Raw genomic sequence first — 23,628 nt, 5'->3', positions numbered from 1 at the left:
AGACATCCCTAATGAGCCTCTCTCCTGTTCCGCGCTACCCTCAAGTGGTCACGTCCCACTAAATCAATGCGTGCGTCAGCGCAGCGGGCAGTGTTGTTTTGGGTCTGCATGCATACCAGCTTCCTGCTTTTCACATCTACCAGCGGTTAAAAGTGTTCCGACTGTCACACGAGTCCCAAAAGGGCAGCTTTATTTGCCGTTCCCGCAAAGAAAACTATTTTGTCTCAATAAACAGGATATAATCATCTTGCACCAAACACGCTACTGCTTTGATGGAGGATGTAAACAGGCAGGAAATTAGCACCAGCGATGAAGAATGGCATTGTGCCGCACTCACAGTTCACACAAACACGCCACAAAGAACAGTTCTTTCCAGTTCTATATTTTTTCCCCTTCCCATCACTCGACTTAAATTGTGGGCACGTTACAGGATCAAAAGGAGAATCAGGTTCTGCTTTTTCCGACAATGGCTGAATCACACAGACATTTTCCTTCCTCATCTGGTCTCCTGCGCTTCCTGAACTCACAGAGGATCTTTTTTGATACTGTTGAGGGACCAATTTGGTTTTTGCACGCATGCAAGGTTTTTGCAATGAGCAATTGAAGGTTCAACTATGGTTTATAGGTTTATGAATGCTTTCTGAACAAATGGTTTTTTTCACTGAAAAAGTCTGCGAAAACAGCCGACTTTATCATCGACGGCTAATTAACACGACACTTTACCTTTGCAATGAAGCTCCGTCAATGAGATTTCAGGTTCACTCTTGCGTGTCGTTCACACCAAAGTCCAATCTAGAGTATTCTGAGTCTGTTTCGGAATTATGTTCCAGTTAGCCTACTCTACTTTTCAAAGAGAGAATTCAGTCAGATCAGATTCAGTTGTGACAAAAGCAAGAAAGTAAGTTTTAAAAACCTTGGAAAAAGAATAATAAGAAATTGAGGAAGCATCTGCATTTGCATGTTTCTATATATTGTATGTTTATATGTATATGCACATGTATTTTAGAAACCTTTTTCTTGAAATCATTTTATTCTATTTATTGCAGTTTGCCTGTAACCTAAAAGTGGAACATTTTTAAAAGTTACAAAAAAGATAAACTCTTTATATCCTCTAAAACATTTGAAAATTAAATATAAATTATAAGTATCTAAATCTGAGCCCTTTTTTGACAAGGAAGAAGATCAAAGAATGTGATTTCTCATTAATGAGTTGAAAAATATGTTAATAATGTTCATAATGTTTTTGCCTTGATTCCATTTGGCATTGGCAAGAGTTTGATTAATACAACAGCACATTGAGGCTCCGATGGAACGGTTGTACATATTCATCAACGCTAACCTGGCAGTTGGAAATCCGATTGGTTCGCTTCAAAGTGACAGATGCAGGTTTTTGTCCAGTCACCCTTAAGGTTTTTGTTTTTAATGGAACAGACAGGGCTTCTGTTTCCAAAGGTTTTCTGTAAGATTCTTCCTGGATAGATGGGGGAAATAAATTCAGAATTTAGTCTCCCTCCACCTCAGTCCCTCCTCTCCAGTCTCCTGTGGCAGGGGGGTTTCTCATGATTCCCTTTCAAATTTGAGACTTTCTCCATATCTTCCCAAATCTCTTCTTGCTGCTAGACTGGAGGTGAAGTCCTGCTACCTCTGCTTATTAGGAGACAATTGAAGCAGTCAGTTCCACAGGGCTTTTTTCACCACCAGTGTCCACCAGCAGATTACTAAGGTTTCCACTTAGGCAGCAGTGACCTTCAGGGAATGTCCTTGTTATGTCTCCAGTAACCCCCGACTTACCATGATGCAAATAATCAATGTGATTTGGATAGAAATAGTAAACATCCATCTGCACAATTGGTGAAAACAAATTCACAGATTATATGAATTAAATGTATATGGATGAATTTTTTTCATTATAATTCTTTAAAGATGTTTTAATATTTTCTCTGAGTGCAAAAGCAGTGAGAGAAACTGGACAGATTAATAATGAAATATAGTCATCTTGCCCTGTAAAATGTCCTTAGTTTCACCTGATAGAACAGAATTGCAAGAAAGATCGAACACATTCAACCAATATTGTCATACAGTTTACAGCCTGCCTCACTTTAACAAAATTTTAACAAAACAGATTTGCATTACTTTGGGTCTTTTTGTTGTATTTTTCATTTCAGCATCCTCTCTTGAACCAGTTTCCCTCTTTGCAAAAACAAAAATATATTGTTAAAATAATATTAGACAGACAAACATATTCTAATGCGTGTGAGTGAGTTCTTCTATTACACGCTATATCCTCGATCTCAGAGATTTTATTCAATATTAAAATTTCATTAAAGCTAATCAAACCAAATCGAAATTCGTTATATGTAAAAAGGGAATGGTTATAAATTCACATACATTTTTTTGGCTATAACCATTTATGTATTCCTCTCTGTATTTGGATTTAATATTACTTTTTTCTTTATTTTATTGTTTTTCTGTTTGCGTTCTCACATCTTCTCTCACTGTTTTACTTAATATTCAATTTAGAATTTTATTGTTTATTTTAGATTTTTTTTTGTTGAATATTGTGTGTGTGTGTGTGTGTGTGTGTGTGTGTGTGTGTGTGTGTGTGTGTGTGTGTGTGTGAATAAATGTGTGGATTAATTACTGTAATTTATTACTGTAACTACATTTACAGAGAACAGTGATGACCCTCTTGACTAATGTGTATTTAATACGTTGGACCCTAACAAAATCTTGCGACTATCTCACCTCTCTACCTCTCCGATGCGTATTGCCGGTCCGAAGCAGCAGCGACAGCAGAGGCGGCCGAGCCTCCTCCTGCGTGACGCCCCCGCCATCTGACCGACTGTCGCCTCGGTGTGTTGTTGTGTAATCCAATCAGCTCCAGTCCGTGTTTCCCCTCCAGCCCATCTGGCTCGCTGGCAGGGTTTGTTTACTGGCGGAGGGGCTGGCTGGGAAGAAGGGGAGCACACACGCGCACACACATACACAGCAGCAGCAGCAGCAGTACACGCACGCACGCAGGGACCTGGAGAGTGTCTACAATCTACCTCTGTGTGTGTGTGCGTGTGTGGATTGAAGAAAGGGACACGAGAAGTGGTGGGGAAACTTGGCTTTGTTCTTCCTCTCATCCAGGTGACGAGCCCGCTGGTGTGTGTCCGGGGTCGGCACGCTCATCTGTGCAACTTGGAGCAATTAGTTGTTGTTGTTTTTTTGTTTGTTTTTTTGTTCCTGCTTGCTTCTCAATTCAAAACACACACACACACACACTCCCAGCGAGGAGTGGTGTGCTGTGTGAGAGCTGCAAGGCTCTCGCTTCCCCATCAGTGGAAGCTCTTCGCACAAATCTGTGCACCCACCCGCTGAAGAGGAGACCTCACTCTGGAGCTACAGCCACTTTTCACCTGGGCCATGTCGCTGCACGGCTGTCCCACATACGGTGTTCACCCGCTGCAACGCTCTACGATCGTTGGAGGACTCGAGTGAGATTTTTTTGTTTTTGTTTTTTTTGCAAGGGAAAGACACGTACGCCACGCATGCCACTAGCACCGAGTCAGCAGCAAACGGCTCCAAAAAGAATTCCCAACAGCCAAAGTTACGCGTCGCCGTTGAGTTTCTGTTCTGTACACAGTAAGAATTGCGGCCGTGTGGGGAGTGTCTTCATGAGATTTCTTCAAGTTGAGAATTAATTGAGAGGCTTGTCTAGGGGGGGGGGGGAAAGCAGGAGCAAAGTTAACTTGTGGCCTGGACTGGAGTAGCGGAGCCAGACTTCACGGAGCTCCGCTAGCTTTGCCTTGCTAGCCGCCTGGCTGCTTGCAAAGCCACAAGGCTTGCTTCTGCTCTGCCTCTACATTTGTTTTGGTTCTTGTTTTGTTTTGATTCTTCTTTTCATTTTTTTTTTTTCATTTTTTTTTTTCAAACCACGTTACAGAGAAACCGAAGCGTGCCTGTACAACAAACCAATGCAACCCAAGACTAAAGAGGAGAACGGTTTTCCAGTGCAGGTGTTTGTTGACGGGGCTTTTCCATGAGGCGGCTAACTTTAGCAGTGGCAGCGGCGGCGCTAGCTTGTGTTTGACTGAACACGTTGGACTCGTTCCTCCGCCCATCTTCCGGGATGTCTGTTTATTTTTGTTTACCTGTTGGCCCACGTCGCGAAACAAAACGAGTTTCCTGAAGGAATTTTCCCCTCAAACGCCCCTCCAGTTTGAACTATCCTCCACGCCAAGGATTATTGTGTATTCGGTCCCTCGCAGTGCTGGATGGTGTCTTCTCAAGACTCAGTTATGAGGCTCCGAAAAGGCTGTTGGTGTTTTGTCCTGGCCGCGTTCTACCTTGTGATGAGCTGTCATCAGTCCAGTGGAGAAAGTAAGTAACATTCACCGCTACAAAGAACATCCTTAATGGATAAAGTTTATATTGTTATTATTATTATTATTATTATTATTATTATTATTATTATTATTATTATTATACAAACAGTGCATTGTAACGTTACATTGGATACATTGCTTTTTAATTCTGTTTCAAAGGTTGTTTTATGCGAATGTTCTTATTAAGCAGCACATTTGATACCTAATTGCAAATGGAATATTAAGTCTAAACTTACTGTAATTCACACAGATTTCACAGCTGGTGAATGATTTGGATAAATGGTGTTTTTTGTTTGTACCATAGATATAAGAGGGAAAGTATTCAAGAAATGCATCCACACTACATATAAAATATATTTGATTATTTAATCAGTTATTCCTTGTTAAAATTGTAGCCCTATTGTTATACATTTTTTAATCAAATAATAACTAGATAAAGGAAAAAAGTTGTTTTGTCAAGTAGGTAACAACAGTGCTTTTATAGGCAGTCACTCGACTCAAAGGACAAAGGTGAACACTTATCGGCTGTTTGATTCAACAGGCACTGTAAACAAAATGTTTTGTCAAAAACGAGTAAGTCGACGGAGAATTTAGAGGAATTAATTGGCTGTTGTTGTTGGATGTAAAGCCGAGGCTCAGCGCTGCGGTCGGGGCAGGAATGCAACAATAAGTCCTCTTTACAGCTCCTGACAATCCCTGTATATCCACCGCCAGCCAGCCAGCCAGCCAGCCAGCCAGCCACCCGCCTGCTTGATAAGAATGAATGAACGCGTTTGCAGTCACCCGGAGACATTTTCACATTTGTCAAACGCAGCAGTGGCGGCTTGCACTTGCTGCGTTTGACTGATACTTTGAGCAAATATTGGTTAAACGTATGAGGAAATGCAGAGAAAACCAGTGGCTCTACGTGTGGTTCAAGCCACTGCATAGTGTAAGAGTGCGTTTTCAACACAACAGCAGCAGCCAGGCTGCTATTCCTGTCACCGTGTACACATTGTTGTGTATATGCCACAAGATGGTTTCAATTCATATAAATACACACTGGACGTTCATATTCTGCAGAGGCATTGCATACATGATGATTTAAAGCTCTCCCTCTGTGTGTGTGTGTGTGTGTGTGTGTGTGTGTGTGTGTGTGCGTGTGTGCGTGTGTGCGTGTGTGCGTGCGTGCGTGCGTGCGTGTGCGAGAGACTGCTCAGGACTAGGATGTGAAACAGCAGAATAAATATGTCGGTTCACCAGATGCTCGGCTCTGCTTTGTTTTTCAAAATTGTGAAAAAATCTAAATTAAAAGGCGGCAAATATAGCAACCTTCCCCCTTTCTGTTTTTTTTGTTTTTTCCAGTGCTGAACTTTTGATGAGTCTAAATGTATTGGGTGCTTTCAATACCTCTCTGGCTGGCACTGCGATTGACCTTGAAACAAAAAAGTTTTAATCACAGCCACTTTCAGCAGTCCTTTCATCCTGCTGTGTCTGCAACTGAATGGGTTTTGGTGCACAAGGAAATGTATTCTTATCCTGTAGATTATTATAATATATTTTTAATTTCCTCCCAAGATTTTATATATATATATATATATATATATATATATATATATATATAAATATATGTGTATATTTTTTTTTAATGATGTTTGACCCGTTTTTTTAACATCACAAAACCTCAGGCAGCCCCAAATCCCACACTGCTTCTGTGTGCGGGCACTCTTATTGATTTGACAGAACAACACATGATATCACACCTTTATCTTGTAAATATGTAGGTTAGGGGGCAATTGAGGTGATGTCATCAAGCAAGCACAACCTGTTCAGAACAGTATGTGAACGTGTGTTGTGTAATTGCGCTGCAAGCCCGACACACTTCTCTCAGACTTGGGAGTGAACAGCAGTGGGGAAGGAGTGATCCTGGCCGGACTGGTGTCCAAGAGTGGAAATCATGGGAGCTACCTGGTGCCAGTGCACCGCTCAGCTCTATGGAAAATAAAAATGATTTGATTGATAAAGGCAGCTTTTTATTTAGTGTGAGTTGCTTTAGTTTGTTTCGTTAATTGAGTCAGAAATGTATCGTATTTTATCGAAATCTTCCAAATCTGGCACTGTGCTGCTGTGTGAGACAACTTGGTATGTTTAGTTTCGCCACAGTATATTTCCTTTTCTATTTTCTGCACATCTTTCAGCATGTGTCAGTGGCATTTGCATGCTCTTACTCATGTTTAATAGAAGTTTAATAGAAACTGTTTACTGAAACTTAAATATGCCACTGCGTCTGTGGGGTTTTTGATTTGAAGGTATTTTTTACAAACTTTCTAACTAATTGTTTCAATCACAGTTTTCTCCAAAGTTGGTTTCTTGTGTAACTCGCCAGTTTGTCTTGTAGCAAATGAAATCATAGTTTTGTCTCTTTACTTATTCCACAGACAAAAACTGCACTTAACTCAATTGGCTCAATATCATATCATCATAACATCATTATTATTATTATTATTATTATTATTATTATTATTATTATTATTATTATTTGCCAACATGTACAGTAAAAATATGTTTATTTCATCATCAGACTTTAGCACAAAAGAGGAAAAGCAAGTCAATCAACAAACAAACAAACAAACAAAACATGCATGTCATAACAATGCTAAGAATAGCATTGTTATGAAGTTATTAGCCTAGTGCCACTCCTTTGGCAGTATGGTGGAGAGAGACGCACTAATGTCACCTGCACTCACAGTGAACTGTGTGTGTGTGTGTGTGTGTGTGTGTGTGTGTGTGTGTGTGTGTGTGTGTGTGTGTGCGTGCGCGGAGGTCTCAGCTGTGGGATGGCATCGTCGTGGAGTCACAATGACTCATCACTGGCCTGGCATGTCAGGCAGCGTGGCTCCGCCCCTCAGCCAGGGGTAACCACCAGTGACCTGGCACCTTTTGATTTATACCTTGCAACGTGGGGAGGGACTGCGAGGCGGTGAAACTGTCAGCCGTCCGGCGCGGCTCCAGAAACACGCCACGCAAACTGTCTGTGTGCCCTCTCAAATGCCAGAGACATGACTAGCTTGACACGTGCACAACGCAGCAATTTGTGCTCTCGTCACCCTCAGCAGCTGCGTTTGAAATTTACATCCATCCCCAAGACACACCTGTGAGTTGTCGGCGTGTGTAAGTGTGACGATATAAAACCATACAAACTTTACTGTCTCACATCTTTGTGCAGGCTTCCCACCGTCATGGAAAACCTGGAAAAGTCATGGAATTTGCAAATGCCATTTTCCAGGCCTGGAAAAGTCTTCATGTTTTGTAAAATCAATCTGGAAGGTTTGGAGAAGATGAAATTTGACCGTGGCCCATATAAACTAGCAGAATTTGCTTTCGCCACCCTGGCATCCCAACGGCGCTACAGATCCGTGTACAGAATAAGCCCAACCAACTAGCTCCGCCTCTTCAGTTTAACTCTAATTGATCACCTAAAGATTTCACCTGCAGTCAACTTTCATTTAGACCAACACAAATACTGTGTCTGTATTTGGAATGTCTTAAGCAATTATTGTACCATAAGGTAATTGCCAAAGTTCCACAGTTTTTTTGTGTATGAAAAGTCTGTATTTATAGGTTGGGGGAGGTCATGGAATTTTCATGCAAGGTCATGGAAAAGTCCATTTTGAAATTTTGTCAGTGACATTAAGCGGGAACCCTGTTAATGTTTGAGAGTGCCTTCGGCTTGAACGGAAGTTCTCTAGTTCCTCTGGTGTTGTACCCTAGAGGTGATAGTATTAATTACCTCACCCCAAATGTTGAGAAAAATAAGTAAATAGTAAAGAGTTTGTCAGCAATAGCAGATGGCGGGCAAAAGTATCACAGGTCTGACGTTCAAGCAATTCCACCAGGGGCTTTTCACTCAGTGTCAGTCATGCTTTAACTTGTTCTCTCTCTCTCTCCTTTCTTTGGTTCCTGCGCTCTGTTGTTGACTCCAAGCATTATTAGTTCAGTAACCTCAACACATAGCTGTAGCATTCAATGACCTGCTTTAGCCCCCTGTCCTCCTTACGAGACACATTTTCCCGAGAGCCTCTTGTGCAGGAGGATGGCTCATGAGCTGCTTCTCAAGATGCTTCTCTTTCCCTCGGAAAGGATGTCCTGAAATAGAAATGAAAAAATGTGTGGTGGTGCAAAATTTTATTCATTCATTTATTTATTTATTTATTTATTTATTTATAGAATTTTTAACATTTTTTGCAACTTCCTGCAACTTCGGACTACCATGGAGACAGTGGCTGATTAGTTTTTACGAGCCTGCTTTAAGTGGATTGCATCACATGTCAGTTTGGTCACAGACAACATGCGTCTGAGTGACCTCGGCATTTTGCCGTTAGCTTCAGCCTTTGGTGGAGCACAACGGAGATGTGACACCTTGAAAGGGGAAGTGTTGCAATCGCAGTGCTGTGCTTGCGCTTCTGCATGCTCAGTGAGGCCTCAGTTCCCTGTGAGGCCCAGAGATAATATATGCCATTAGAGCAACAACACCCCCACCCCCATCCACACCCCACCCACACTCTCTCTCTCACCCCACAGTGCACCTCCCTCTTAAGATCAGAAACGTCAGTGCCTGTTGGTGCTTGCAGCGGTAGTGAAAGGATTAGCCGTTTGTACGCTGTTTGGCATGGAAAGCGCGCTGCAGAGGACTCATATTCCTTAGTAAACACCTTTTTAGGATTCGCCCTGCCACTATGGCTGTCGTCCATTTTATTTCTAGGTCAAAAATGTCACCTCATGACTGTGTCTGAACGGGCGTTCACCATGATGTCCATTTCAATCTTTTTCCAAGCTGATAGTGCACCTAAACACAGCTTTGCAACTCTGAAGGCTTGTTCATAAATGTTTGCGCGCTACCGTTGAGCAGGCGTCAAAAGTTATATTTTTTCAAGTTGATTTCATTTTTGTAGCCCAGTTCACACGTCCCTCTCTCCCTCCCTGATGGAAACCTGAAACATGTAGGACAGTCTCTTGGTTTTAGCTTCAAGTGAAACATCAGCGCTGCTGTGGTGTAACTGTCTGATAGATTGTGTTTCAAACCTTTGGAGATTTCATCCATCCATCCATCCATCCATTTTCTATCATTACCCCTCCTGCACCCTGGTGGGCTATTCCAGCTGGGTTACACCCTGCACGAGTCTCATTCATTTTATTTTCAAAGAGCATTTGAAAAGTGTGACAAATTCAGCCTCTCCTCAAATAATGGGAGAATAATTGGACCATTGATTGGCTGTTAATGAGTCGCTGCTCATCAGTGTCGCTGATAGGGGAAACTGTTGCAGCTCTTCTTAATGAATCATCAGCTCCACTGATTGCTGCCAGTGAAAGACCACAATGTCATCAGTCAATATCACCTCACTCATTTGTTCATTGTTCTGATCCATTCTAATCTAGTCTGATTCTGAACAGCTTGACTGTGTGTTCACTTTTGTTTTTGTTTTTTTGTATTTTTTTTCCTGCCCTGGAGTATTTGGTACATGAAGCCCGGCTCAAACGTCATGTTAATGATTATAATAGCTTTCTCACTTTCGCCTTAACACAAAAAAGTTTGCATGAGAGTTTGAGCGAGCACCTGCTTTGCAGTGGTCCAGTTAAATCCAGCCTCTTCGTGCTGAGTTTCGGCTCAATTTACAAAATGGTCTTTAACAAAAGTTTTGCGTCAACATCCAGAATGACGGGTTCTTCCACTGGTCCCACTCCCTCTGCCAATGCTGTGTTCCACATTTCAGAGTGAGCGTGTGTCCATACGGCCGGAGCGTATTAGATTCTATTGGGAATGCGGAGCTAAAAATACTGGCCTGCCTGGCTGAAAGTGTATCCTGACGGGAGCTTCAACTCAACGCCATGTGATGATTTGCCGTGTGCCTAGGGTCACCTAGTTCACTGTCAGCCTCTGAAGAACCGCTGCCCCCCCTTTGCTGCAGATCACCAGCATCTTCACCTGGCTAGTAGTAGCTGGTCAAGTAGTTGTGCGAGTTCTGATAGGAAGTCTACAAAGAGTCTTTGCAGCTGCCAGTATATTAACAGATGCAGTTATGTTAAGCTAAGTTACCGCTGCCTCCTCCTGCAATTTATTTCAGCATGATCGGAATTATTTCAGTGGGATGTGGATCAGTTGAAATGACAGGCTTCACGCTCGGCACTTTGCTATACCATCCAAGGCCACGGAGGGATCTGCGGAGCGGGGTGGTTCAAGTGGAAATGCACTTTCTCATGTTGCAAGTTGTTTGCAGCGACCTGCACTGCAGTTGAAATCCACGCATGGACGTTTTGTGCGCGCTTCAAACGAGCAGCCAGGTTTCGTATGTTGGGCAGCTTGGCTCAAAGTGCAGCGGAGCGTGCTCACCGGGCCGCAGCCACGGACGGAGCCAAATGCTTGTTGTTTGGACACTCGGTAATTGGACCCTTGGCGTGTGTGTGTGTGTGTGTGTGTGTGTGTGTGTGTGTGTGTGTGTGTGTGTGTGTGTGTGTGTGTGTGTGTGTGTGTGTGTGTGTGCGCGCGCACTGGTTGTCTTTGACTGTTATGCAACAAGGTGTAAAAGGAGCCGCTCACCGTAAGGAGGTGCATGCCAAGGAGTGATACAGCCCCCCCCCAATGAACGGTGAGCAACGGGGGCCGGCGCACCCGGCTCAGCGGAAGGCTCGTTGGTAAACAAACAGAGTCGCCCAGCCAGGCAGCACCCCGGCTGCACCCATGATACTGTACAGCAGCTGTAAAAGTCCCGCCCCGGAATGTCCCAGGTTGCACCTGCAGGGGACACGTCTCATGACTGACGTTATTTATGTCACATGAAACAGCCGATCGAGGACTCGGTTGATGCCTTAATAGGTTTATAGCCAGTTGGTGCAGGAGAGTAAATGAGCAGTGTTTGATTTGACTTGAGCATAAAAAAAGAAAGGTATTGGAGTTGAATATTGGATACTTGTATGATTTTTGTTATTCTGATTAGTTATTTGGATTTGTTATTCTTATTTTTTTAAATTCTTGTTCAAAATAAATAAATCAAATGTGTGTGTGTGTGTGTGTGTGTGTGTGTGTGTGTGTGTGTGTGTGTGTGTGTGTGTGTGTGTGTGTGTGTGTGCGCGCGCGCACATATATATGTATATATATATATATATATATATATATATATATATGTATGTATATATATATATATATATATATATATGTATATATGTATATATATATATATATATATATATATATGTGTATATATATATATATATATATATATATATATATATATATATATATATATATATATGCTGCAGCCACCACCTCAGTAGGCATATATATATAATTTTTTTTTTTTTTTTACTGCAAATTAGCCAATTCTTCTTTGAGTTATGGAAGCGACCCCACAAATCAAGGATGAGCACAGCCGGGCTGAGTGGACAGCACTCCATATTTGACACTGGCCACCGGGCCAGCGATGTGGTTGCTAAACAAAATGTCAGCAAAGTCGGCCTGGTCTTCATCAAAGGCAGAGACATAACTGCAGATTTTTTTCAGCAAAATATTCCCTCTAATTAGCAAGGGAGCTATTTTTCTCCCCGGCATGAGACCATGTCTGCCTTCTTGAACCCTGCTTTTCCAGTTTATAGAACATGCGCGCCTGCCCAGCATATCAGTCACGTTTCAGCATTTCCAGTTTGTTGAACAGTCAAAACATTTCTTAGAAAGGGAAGACTGATTGGTTGTCACGACCGCATTGCTGTTCCAAATCACTTGAGTTGTTTTTGTGAATGTTTTCATGATGTAAAATAAGTTTCATGTTGTTAAGGAATACATCTCTCTGTTTGTGTCATTTCAGTATGTCCGAGCAAGGACATCCGGAACAATGTGACCAACCTGCAGTCACTTGAAAACTGCACTGTGATCGAAGGCCACCTGAAAATCTTACTCATGTTCAGGACCAAGCCCGAGGATTTCCGAGGCATCAGTTTCCCCAACCTGATAGTGGTCACCGATTACCTGTTACTGTTCAGAGTGTATGGCCTGGAGAGTTTCAGTGACCTCTTCCCTAACCTGACCGTGATCAGAGGCAACAATCTGTTCTTCAACTACGCTCTGGTGATCTTCGAAATGCTTCAGCTGCGAGAGATCGGCCTCCATAGCTTGATGAACATCACCCGAGGGGCTGTGAGGATCGAGAAGAACCCGGACCTCTGCTACCTGTCCACTCTGGACTGGTCCAAAATATTGGACTCGGTAGAGGACAACTACATCATGGCCAACAAGAACGACAGAGAGTGTGGGGACGTGTGCCCAGGGGCCTCCATTGGAAAGACCACTTGCCAGACCACCACCATCAACGGCCATTTCAGTGAGCGCTGCTGGACTCAGAACCACTGCCAGAGAAGTAAGACGACTTGTTTCATATTATCACAACTTGAATGACCGACACTCTGTTTGGTAAAAAAAAATAACTAAATAAATCAAATAAAAGCTATGCCTTAAGTCAAGCACTTAACAAATAAATAAGATAATAAGAAGAATCATAAAGGTGAGCTCAGAAAGAATAGTACATGTTACTGACCTTAACAGTATTCTAAATAATTAATTGACTAGTGTATGAGTGATAAAAAAAAAAAGTGAAACTGTTAACATTTGCTATTGACTATTTTATATATACTAAATTACACAAAAACACACATATTCACATAAATTTCAAATTAAATGGCAAAGACATTTGTTTTTCAACACACATGCATAGGCTTTGGTTTCAATTTTTACTACCGTACATATTTCCAACATTATTCCTTCTTACTGGTTCAGTGCTTTTTCTTGTTTCTAAAACAAAACGAAAAGAAAAATAGAGCTAATTGTAATTATCTAATATAATTACTTCCCATCCCTCGTGTAGTCGAGCCTATTGAAAGAACTTGGTTTCAACAATGATGATGAATATCATGAACCGCCACTCTTGACACTGCTGCCCACTCACAAACCTTTACAGAAGCTGCTCGCCACATTTCACATCAGTCGTACTCGGCAGAGTTTACGCAAGGTGGCTTATCCCACTTTGGTTTTGTCTAATGTTTTAATGAAGAAGAGCTTGACTTGTCACGTTTAAACTATTTACAGTGGAGTAACTTGGACAAATAACTCAGGAAGAAGGCCGCTCTGTAAAATTCCCGTACTGGCCCTCCCCCAAATTTCCAGTAGCAGCTCCCACCACTGCTATCAGCTCTTCTCCATTATCCATTATTATTATTTCAAGCAGATTGGAAGTGACAGCTATAAGGCCAGGAGGGAGACCAGAGAGGAGATGGTGTGAGAGACGAGGAGGCAGAGTCCAGGTTTAGATGTGTCTAAAGGAAGAGGTGTTCATCCAACGAATTCAACATTCACATTCACTCAAACAAACAAACAAGAAAACGGAAGTTAACACAAATGAAACGATCAAAGCTGACCGCATACAAAGCAAATGCACAATCAATTATGCTATCATTTTAATGTCAAGTTTGGGACTGTTTAGTTCGGCAATGTTTAGGACTGCGTAGAGTGCATAGAATATGTGTAAAAGATGTGCAAACGTTGAGCTTCAGTCATGTGAAGTTGAAGCAAGTTGAACAGGAGATACCTGGACCTCACAACGCATTTCTCAGTGCCCTTTGAGCACAGCAGCGGCCCTCGTACTGTAAAACAAGCCAAGTCATATCACGGTGCCAAGCAGTTCAAATTCAAGGGCCATGAAGAATTTTGCACACTGGTGCTGTCGGAACACCTCGGCTCGCACTGTTACACAACACTGTGTACAGTGGGGGTTTTTTCTGTTTCTTTCTTAACGGTTCTTTTGAACAAGTATCTCCGCATGAGCCCTTTTTAAAGGTGCCAAATAATGTTTGGTGTGGCTGCGACAAGCTGTAACTGCGTTAGCAGAAGGAGCTCCACGTTTTCACTTTAAGAGGATTTTTGTGGGTATGTTCCTCACACGACTTTAATCGATGGCTGCTCGATGAGCAGGTTTTTTTCTTTTGGTATGTTTCTTTGAAAGACGGTGGTCAAAAAGTGCGGTGACGATGGAAATCAAATGGTTACTAGTGACCGCATGACCACAAAGGAGACTTGTTAAGTTGTGTTTGATGACTTGGAGAAGACTGATGTCCAGTCAGCGGTCTGCATGGAGCCATGGCAGAGCCTGTGGTATCTCAGTTTGAGTCCCAGCAGCGTCTTGGGCCAAAGCTGCCGTTGTTGCACAACAGTGAGCGTGTGTGTGCGATGCAGCAGAACAGAGGTAAATTGGGTCAAATGGAGTTAGTTTTTAAACGGCGGTCATCATTACAACTACTTTCTGAAAATCTAGCTGTAACTGTCAAACTTCCCTGGTCGGTAGCTTCACACACACATATATATATATATAAATATATATATATATATATTTTTTTTTTTATTTATTTATTTTTTTAAAGATAAGCAAATGCATTGCCAGCCACTCCAACATTTTTTTCCTCTTTTGCTTATTTTTATGAAGTGTACTGTGTGATTACTCCCTAAAATTCCAGGGGTTATGGCAGGACTTTGCTCTTACATCATCAGTGAATACATTTTCTTTACAAGTTTTTTTTTTTTTTTTTTTTTTTTAGTGTCTCTGAGTGAAGTGTGTAAAAAAAAAACACTCTACTTTTATGAAATAAATGACGTGCTAATAACAATTTATTTTCACATGATTATAGAAGCACGTGAAAGTGTGCAGCTTTGGGGAAAGTAGCATATTTTCTTTGGGGGAGGTGGACTGAAAGTACACGAGTCCGCCACCACAACCGCAGCACCTAAGCACTTATGAGGAGCTTGAGGAAAACCCTGCTTTCATTAAGCATGGAAAGAGCTGTTAGGCTCCAGCTACAACTGCGTGATAGATTGCAAGGTATTAAGCGTCCTTCTTCATATGCAACCCAATGTGTCCTCTATGGGCCAGTGGTCCCCCCCCCCCCCCCACCCAAACCCCCAAACTTAATTTTTGTCAAGCATGCAAAAAGTATATAAACCTAAAAATGCTGACTTTGCAGTTCAACATTTAGGATATAAAAATGTAACTCTTAACACTGCGCTGTGGGCCCAGTTCTTTCCACTATGAAAAGAACAGCAAAAATATGTTCAGCTTGGATTCATGCAAGTTAGTAGAAACGTACTAACTTACAGAGTTTGCTTTGTAATGAAGTATTTCAGTGCCAGAGCTGACCACAAGCCTCACTGTCTGTCAACTGGATAACAACAGAAACCTAAATAATTTCCCGACCATGAGACCTTTAGTCCCCGTGTTTCAAGTCACGGACGGTTTCCTCTGCCTGCCTCCCATTTGGACCTCTCCCAGGGAAAGCGCCGCTAATTTGCCCTCGTCTATTTACTCCGAGCTTTGTGCTTCTGTTCACTAATGCGGCCAGACAAGTTTGCAGGTGGCAGCCGTGATCAAAGCAGAGAGGATTTTGGAACGGATGCACGCACCACTTCAGCAGCTGAACGGTGTCGTTTTCAAACAAGCACACCCACAGAAGGCATATTTTGATATTTGCTGGTGTCACTCCAAAGGTGTGTTGTTGACATACACACATGTACATCGTGGTAGTAGCAGTACACAGCAGTGTCAGCTCACCATAAAAGTTAGAAAACTTCCATTTAGCTTCTGTTAAAAATGAGGAATTAGCAGATTGTAATTGTGGCCAAGAGTCAATATGTTGTCTAGATATCACCATGACGCAATCAGAACGTCTTTAAGCCCGAGCAACCCAGCGTGCTTGTAATTTGAAAAACTGTGCAATTTTCTTTTTCTCTTTTTTTTTTTTTTTTTTTTAACAAAAACAGTGATTCTTACCATAAATAGTATTCCCACTTTCTATTTTTGTTCCCTTGGTTGTAGCGAGAACTCAGTAGTCCACCATTCCCTTTGACAAATTGAATCAAAATAATGAGTTGGTGCAGCACTTTCCGTCTGTTCTTTTGTTGAAATAAATAAATAGATAAAAACTATTTCTGCCAGACGCCCATTTAAAGATAATGAGCATCTGATGATGTTTTGGTTGCTGCTCTTGTGTAGCAAGATTGTTTAATGTTTACTTTTAGCCCAGACCCTGATGTAATCTGTCACCTGAAAATATTGGCTGCAAACCAGCTATTAATGAGCAGCTTCCTGTTGGGCTATAATTGTCCTTTGGTGTGTTTTTAGTTCAGTACATGGCCGTCAGGGAAGCAGAAGACAAAAGACATCAAATGATGAAGGCCTTGTTGCGTTTCTTTGTCGTTTGTTATATGAAAATCTGATGCCCTCTACATTTCTTAACCATAACATTAAAAAAAAGAAGATTGCTTTTGTATTTAATATAAATAATAACATGGAATTTCAGGATTTTAAAGGGCTGTCAAGGAGGTTGAGGTATCTTGAAAAAAAAAATCCAATGACACAAATAAGATATTTCAAGAATCACATCAATGCCCCTGACAAGCAGAGATAAAACCAGTCTGTCTTTTTTTAGCCTTTCTAAATCAAAACTCACAATCAAGATCATGTATTGTTTGCATTTTTGCAGCAATGTTTTTACATCGCATGACAGTTCTGGTGAGTTGTTGAAAGCCTGCGTTAAGAAATGAAAACATGTTGCACAAAATCTGCAGATGACTATTTGAAACATGTTTGGTTCAGTTCCATTTATTTAGATTTAAAAAAAAAAAGACTTGAGAACCTGTACTATTTTTTTTGGGGGGGGGGGTTCCCTTTTCCTCTTATGTCCTCTTTTCAAAGTTGCTTTATTTTATATTTTCCTCTTTTCAATAGCAAGAAAAGTGTGACACATTTGTGGTAATGACAACAAAAAACAAATAACAGCAATACTAAAATAACACTACCATCAGCACTGTATAGTAAAGGAAAAAAGAATCACAGCTCTCATATAAATCAACACGTTTTGGTTCTGACTTTTTGATCCCACCTACTTTGATCCCCTCATTGTACTGCGTCCAAGTCTTCCCCTCCACCTGATCCACCAAACTAAGCCAATGACCAAACCCACCAGCATCACCCTTGGCAACCCATCACCCAGCAACCCGGCTCACTTTTCCGCTCAACCCTCAAACATAGATGGGCACCTTTAAGTAGGATTCTTAGTGGTTTCGGCTGAATCAAGCCTCTCTGCCTACCAGCTTGACCAACCGGCTTTGTGCTGGCTGTGAAGAAGTCCGGCAACAACAGTATCAATCAATACAACGATGCCATTGGCTATGATAGAGAGGGATTACCGTTTTGAGCCGGGCCTGCTTTCGGAGTCTGCGAACATGTGACATCAGCACGGAAAAACGTGTGACGCCATCCCAAAAATGCCTGCGAATCTCGACTAGCAGCTGCGAATGAGCAAGCTTTGAATAAATATCTCCTTCTTTGCAGGCAGACTCGCGCCAGCGCTAGAGTGTCAACTGTTAACAGAACACTTTCCATTGTCCCAGCGATTCACTTTCAAGTCTCCCCAGTTTCATTCCAAACCATTAAAAAAAGTGTTTCCATCGTCAGGTCAGGCTGTCCTCTCCTCTGGCCTCTGCTCGAGGTGGACGTTCCAAATTTAATCCCGACTGGCGTCACATACTATACGCTGCACAAATCACAAGACGGACTTGGCGAAGGCTCAGGGTCGGCGGCGGCCGCACATAAATCTGACACGGGACGCAACCCCGGGAGCGAATTCGGCGGCGGCTATTGTTTAGCGAAGCTACTCGGAAACGGGAGAGCGGCGCGCTTGCGCCCGCATCCGTCGTTTGCTGTCGGGTAAAGAGAAGCACCTCTCGCCACGCAGGGAGGTTGAGGACGGGTCGGGAGGCGGAGGTGGGGAGAGCTGGGGGGGGGGGGGGGGGTCACCGGGCCGCAGCTAGCCGCACGCAACAGGCAGCGCTGGCGCCACGATAACGTTTCCTCGGCCAACAATGGCCGACGTCGAAGTTCACAGAGCCTCCCGTCCAATTGTTTCCCGTCATTGTTTTGGCCGCTTCCGCTCGGAGGTTATGAATGGACGGCGGGACCTCGGGGGGTGTCGGCACGGTAGCGGCGGACACTTTTATGAGAGCCAAACATTAAATGCGTAGCGTGGCGGCGGGAGGAAAAGGGACAAACTTAGCCGGCAGTAAAGCTGTCTGTTGCGGAAACGGGAGGATATTATTGCTTTGGCGATATTATTTTAAGGGTGGAAGTGACACCGAGCCAGACGGACGGACGGACAGACAGACAGACAGACGGGCTCTAACTCAGCCCCGTCATCCTCCCTCCAGTCTAACCTGAAGGCCTCAGGCATGCCCCCCCCACCCCCTCCCGCCCCTCTGCAAATGAAGTTCGCTCCAAACTAAAAGCTGCGGTGGTGAAAGAAAATCGACTGTTGCTTCACAGCTGTGGAATAAACGAGGGTGGGGGGTGGGGCTAGGGGGGGCGTGTACCAGGGCAAACTGAATTCACCGTAACCCACAAACGAGGTTAGCCGTTCACAGCTGCTTCAGATTGCTGCCATTTCATTAGAGCGGTGGCTCGAGAGCCAGCGTCATAATAGCATTTTGTAGCACACATGGCCACCAGGTTCACAGTGTCAAGGCCTTCTTTTTTTATTTATTTATTAGGGTTGATGGATTGCTCTGTAATGGAACGCTGCAACTTTGCTTCCCGTTTTGTCCTGTTTTTTGTTCCTTTTTTTTTTTTTTTTATTGTGTACACTTGTACACAACCCGCAAACTTAATTGGTTTGTCAAACTCGCTTCGCTCATTTAAAAAAAAAAAAAAAAAATTTAAAACACAATTTAAACACAATTGCATGATCTTCCCCGACGCCAGCGGCACGCGTTGCAGCCCCTCCTCGTCATGACATCAGTGCAAAAGAATAAAGGGTTGCGACCCCGTGTCGTCCATCTTAGTCTCTTCTTTTTTTTTTCTTTCGAAGCCAAAAAATAAAATAAAAAAATAGAAAGGGAGAATGAAGAGTGCTCTCGCCTGATGCTCCACAAACAAGGTTGTCCCTTTATCTGCATCTCACATATTTTTACTGAGGCGTTTTTGGAGCCGTCGCAAGTCATAATTCCTCTGCTTGTTGGCGTTCAGCGCCGCGCTCAGTTCGCGCTGCATTTTTGACCTTTTCTTTTCCCTTTTTTTCACTGCTTGGCCAGTTGACACGCATGGCAGCAGCAGTACTTCCAGATCTATAACATCGTGAAACAAACTGCGTATTTAAAAACAACTTTCTGCTGAAAAAAAAAAAAAAAAAAAAAATGCAAGGTAAAGAATCACAGAAGCAGCTGTCTATATGCCTTTCTCACTTCCTGTTTTCCGCTTGCAACTTAGGAAACACGTGCGTCTCTCCATTGAATGAATTGAAATGACTGCGCAGCGACTCTTCACACTCTTGCGCACTCACACACACACACACACACACACACACACACACACACACACACACACACACACACACACACACACACACACAGCACGAGCTCTCTTCTCTTAATTCGCTCAGCGGCTCCGGCACTCGGGGCGGCCGAGCTGCACCCAGCGAACCTTTGCCGTGCAGCCGCTGGAGCCATTCCCATGGAATCCCAGACATTTCAGGCATCTGCTAAAACTGGGAGCCGAGAGGCATTTCTTCACTGTGCCGCACACGCACACGCTCGCACTCACAACCAGCAGCAATAAAACTGCAGCGACCTGTTTTATGGCCGGTTTTAATTAGAGCTGAAGGAAGCCGTCCTGATTTTTATCCGCCCGTTCCGAGTTCCTCACAACTTTGATGCCGTTTTTTTTTTTTTTTTTTAATTATTATTTTTTTTAAATCAGTTTATTTGGTGTTTTTTTACATTGAATATGAACATAAAGACAGGTTGTTTAATCGACAGCACACCTGATAAAAGAGTTAGAATCACACATGAATTGCATTATTGTCGCAGCCTTGTTCTCGTCTGAATGAAGAATGAAGAAGACTTGCAAATGGTTCAGAAAAGCATGAGATGCGTCTAATGTGCACCTATTCACACAGTACAACTTGTTCTCAGCAACTCTGTCAGTAAATCTTTTTGTGTCCCATGGGGGTTTTCTTCTTGATGATTTGTCATGGCTGTTTTTAACTGGGAAATAATTTGAACCAGAGAAGCAGGAAATTCTGTCACTTGAAAAACGAAAAGTAGTGGGTTTTTTTGTTTGTTTGTTTTTTACTGCGCTTCTAAAAATGAATTGTGGGGTTATACAATTAGTTGCCAATTGCCGTTCTGTGACTTAACCTGATCCACACATTTTTTGTCACATGTTCATTGAAATTCCTTCATTTTTATTTATTTATTTCCTTGTTTTTCTGTGAATTGCTTTCATCTGTGGAGCTTAAAATTATATTTCAGTCTCAGTCATGCATCAGTAGTTAAGTTTTGGTTTCCAGTTTCAATAACTTTATTTTATTTTTAATTCATTTTTATCATTTGCTGTTGTCAAAAAACACACGCTGGGATTTTCCTCCTTAAGAAAGCGCTTGCAGTTAGTCCCTTACAGTCTGGAAAATAAACACACTGTTAATCCATTCGCTACAAGACAATTGCAGACTGCAATTTGAAGAACACATTTCCCACGGACAGATTGGCTTGAATCAAGGGGCTCCTCCGTGAAAAATACTGCTTTTACTTAAACAGGAAATGATTCCCATTTGACATAACGTTTAAGTCTAAAAAAGGCTGTGTGACGAAACAGTATAGTGACATTAAAGAGACGTACATGCGTTTGATATGCTGCAAAGCAGTTAAAGCCGAGCGCAGAGGTTGGTCATCATTTTTTTAGCCTGACCCTCTGGAAGGAAATGAAGATTCAAGGCGGCAGGGTGCGTCATTTGCCTCTCAAACAGGCAGCGTAATTGGAAATCAATGAATGCAGTACGTTCATCATTTTGATTCGAGGCACGGACAAACTGGATATCCTGCCTTCAGATGGGCAACATTAAAATAAAAAAATAAATAAATGCTTTTTCATGTAGTCTGTCTGTTTTTGCTCTATTAACGTAGGCTCAGGTCCCTTAATGAAATTGTTTATGGTTCTTGTTGTACTGAAGCTCCCTGGTGCCTCTGCTGAATCAAACTTGCTGATTAGTGATATTGCAAGACAAAATATGAGACAAATTAGCCCTTGGTTGTCAGACACTCTTTTGTTTTGTTTTGTTTTTTTAAGAATTAAAAAGAATAATTTATCTCATGTGATCGGTGGCAAGAAGTTTTGGAGTCAAACTCCTTTCATCTTTGTATTGGTGTGAGTTGCAATGTTCACACGTCAGTTTTCCTTTTATGTATGACTTGCCTCGGCAAAGTCTTTTTTCCGCAAATGTATTTTCTGACAAAAGATCAAACTAGCAGTTACCCTATTCTATTTTGTTTTGTCTTTTTTGGCAAAGTTAAATGTTAAACAACACAAGTGTTTAATTTAGTTCATTTTTTATTTTTACATTTTAATGAATTAAATTAAATTATTTTAATCTTTAAATGTGTGTTTCGTTCACTGCCTGAAGGGGGGGGGGGGGGTGATTATCAGTGATTGTGGTCAGTCACCCCTCTGGCCAGTGGACTGCGTCAACCCTGCTTGCTAATCTCGCTCAATGCTTGTTCGTCATTGCGCATCAAGGCGAAGGCACTCGGGATTTTAACTTAAGGTGATTTGTGGTCATGCATTTTATTTGCTGAGAACTTTGACTGTTTTCGACTCAGTTATTCAAGGAGGTTAAAATCATTCAGACGTCTGCCTCATATTTTGAATTTATTTTATTATTATAATCTTTTTGTCCACCACCTCTGTCCGCTGAGTTGTGTGTTTTGCTGCTCTATTTAGGAAGGTGGACGTTCTAGAGCTGACTGTGCTCAATAAACTGGTCTCAAGGCCTTGTGCCGTTTTTAAATGTCCTAAAACAGCCATAAATCGCGGCCTGATAAAAGCAGAATCGTTTAGGGGGGACAATCTTTTAGTGGCCGTTCTTATCAGCTGTCCACTGTGAGGCCATGGTATTATTGACGTTTAACCACACACACACACATAGAATTAGCTTAAGGTAAACATGGGTGGTAATATAATGTTGTTATTTTCAGATAGAAGGATTGACTAAAGAGAAATCTTTACTTTTCTGTCGTTTGAAATGTAAGTACTGTATATATTTTCACAGCCCATCTCTGGCAATGGTTGCTGATTGGCCGTTGGATCGTGTGCGTTGTCTTTGATAGGAAGCTAAATGGAGCCATCATGGTTTTTTGACCCAGAGTTCCATCCCACTGAAAGAAGGCTTTCATCGCTGCCATAAAGAAGACCTTGTTAAAGCTCACAACATGATTTAGGGACAATTATGGTGCGAGTGTTGAGCGTGTGCAGACGGCAGACAAGGGGCCGTTATGAACTCAATGAGTCATTGCTTGAAAGCGATGTGGATTCTCTCTGCTTTTGCAACACCCCCTGCGCCGCTAAGGGAGTTTGTTGCTGGCCGACTGTGCCAAATCTGTTTGTCCGCCCCCCGATTCTGAGAGTTTGCGTCTCCCAACAGAGTGTATTCTTCTCTGTTGCCGTGGGCCTCAGAGTTGTGTCGGCTGTTGTTGTCGATGCCCAGCGTGTCCGTCGCAGTAGCGCATCTCCTCTCCAGGCCGCGTGCCCCTCCCTCTTAACCTCACCGCTTTGAAGGGGAAACTGCAGAGAGACCCGTATTCACACACACACACACACACACACACACACACACACTGCCTCACACAGACCTAAGTCCAACTGTTGATCCGACGCTCGCCTCCCCAAGTACCCATTGATTTATCGTCGTCGTTGTTGTGAAGAAATCCGTCTCAGTCCAATAAGGAGATAAGTGAAGCAGATGCTGACAAGACCAAAACTCACGCTGAGCATAACTAATTGACCTATGGTCCTCGTCAACGGTGCAAGCTGCAGGGTTTGTAACGACTACAAAGACGCCGGGCCTTTATTAAGAGATTTGCATATTTTAAGGAAAGAATGACAAACTTCCCCCAAACGATTTCCTCGGCGTCCCTCTGGTGGAGATCAATGCCGACTCGGGGTGGCCCCACTCGCAGAGGTCCTCAGGGGCTCGACCTTGAGAGAATTTTTGACAAGAGCACAAGAGACAAGTCTATCTCCCTCAGTGTCGTCGCTGATGTCGGCGTTGTACCGGCCCATGTGAAATGCGGAATCCAATAACGGCAGAGATTTCGGATCACTTCCCTTCAGTTATTGAGCCAAAACAGCCACGTCCGCCTCTGGCA

At 42.6% G+C, this 23,628-nt stretch overlaps 1 protein-coding gene and 1 long non-coding RNA gene across 2 annotated transcripts in view; one reads left to right on the top strand and one right to left on the bottom strand.

The window, feature by feature from the left end:
* Positions 1–366: 366 nt before the first annotated feature.
* Positions 367–3,215, bottom strand: LOC142885434 (uncharacterized). Its single transcript, XR_012926289.1, has 3 exons — positions 2,738–3,215; positions 1,340–1,471; positions 367–517 (listed from the first exon to the last, which is right to left on the bottom strand). It is a non-coding gene; the product is annotated as an uncharacterized LOC142885434 (long non-coding RNA).
* Positions 3,216–3,500: 285 nt separating this feature from the next.
* insra (insulin receptor a) overlaps positions 3,501–23,628 on the top strand; it is a 41,820-nt gene continuing 21,692 nt past the window's right edge. Inside the window, 2 exon segments of the mRNA XM_076021869.1 lie at positions 3,501–4,365; positions 12,206–12,754. Of these exon segments, the coding sequence (XP_075877984.1) occupies positions 4,260–4,365; positions 12,206–12,754 (655 nt within the window). The 5' untranslated portion in view covers positions 3,501–4,259.

This window comes from Nelusetta ayraudi, unplaced genomic scaffold (assembly GCF_046127955.1).
Source record: "Nelusetta ayraudi isolate G7.1 ecotype Tasmania unplaced genomic scaffold, CSIRO-AGI_Nayr_v1 ptg000011l, whole genome shotgun sequence".
Lineage (NCBI taxonomy): Eukaryota > Metazoa > Chordata > Actinopteri > Tetraodontiformes > Monacanthidae > Nelusetta > Nelusetta ayraudi.
The sequence above is the reverse complement of the archived record's forward strand: the minus strand, read 5'-3'. Positions and strand labels throughout refer to the sequence as shown.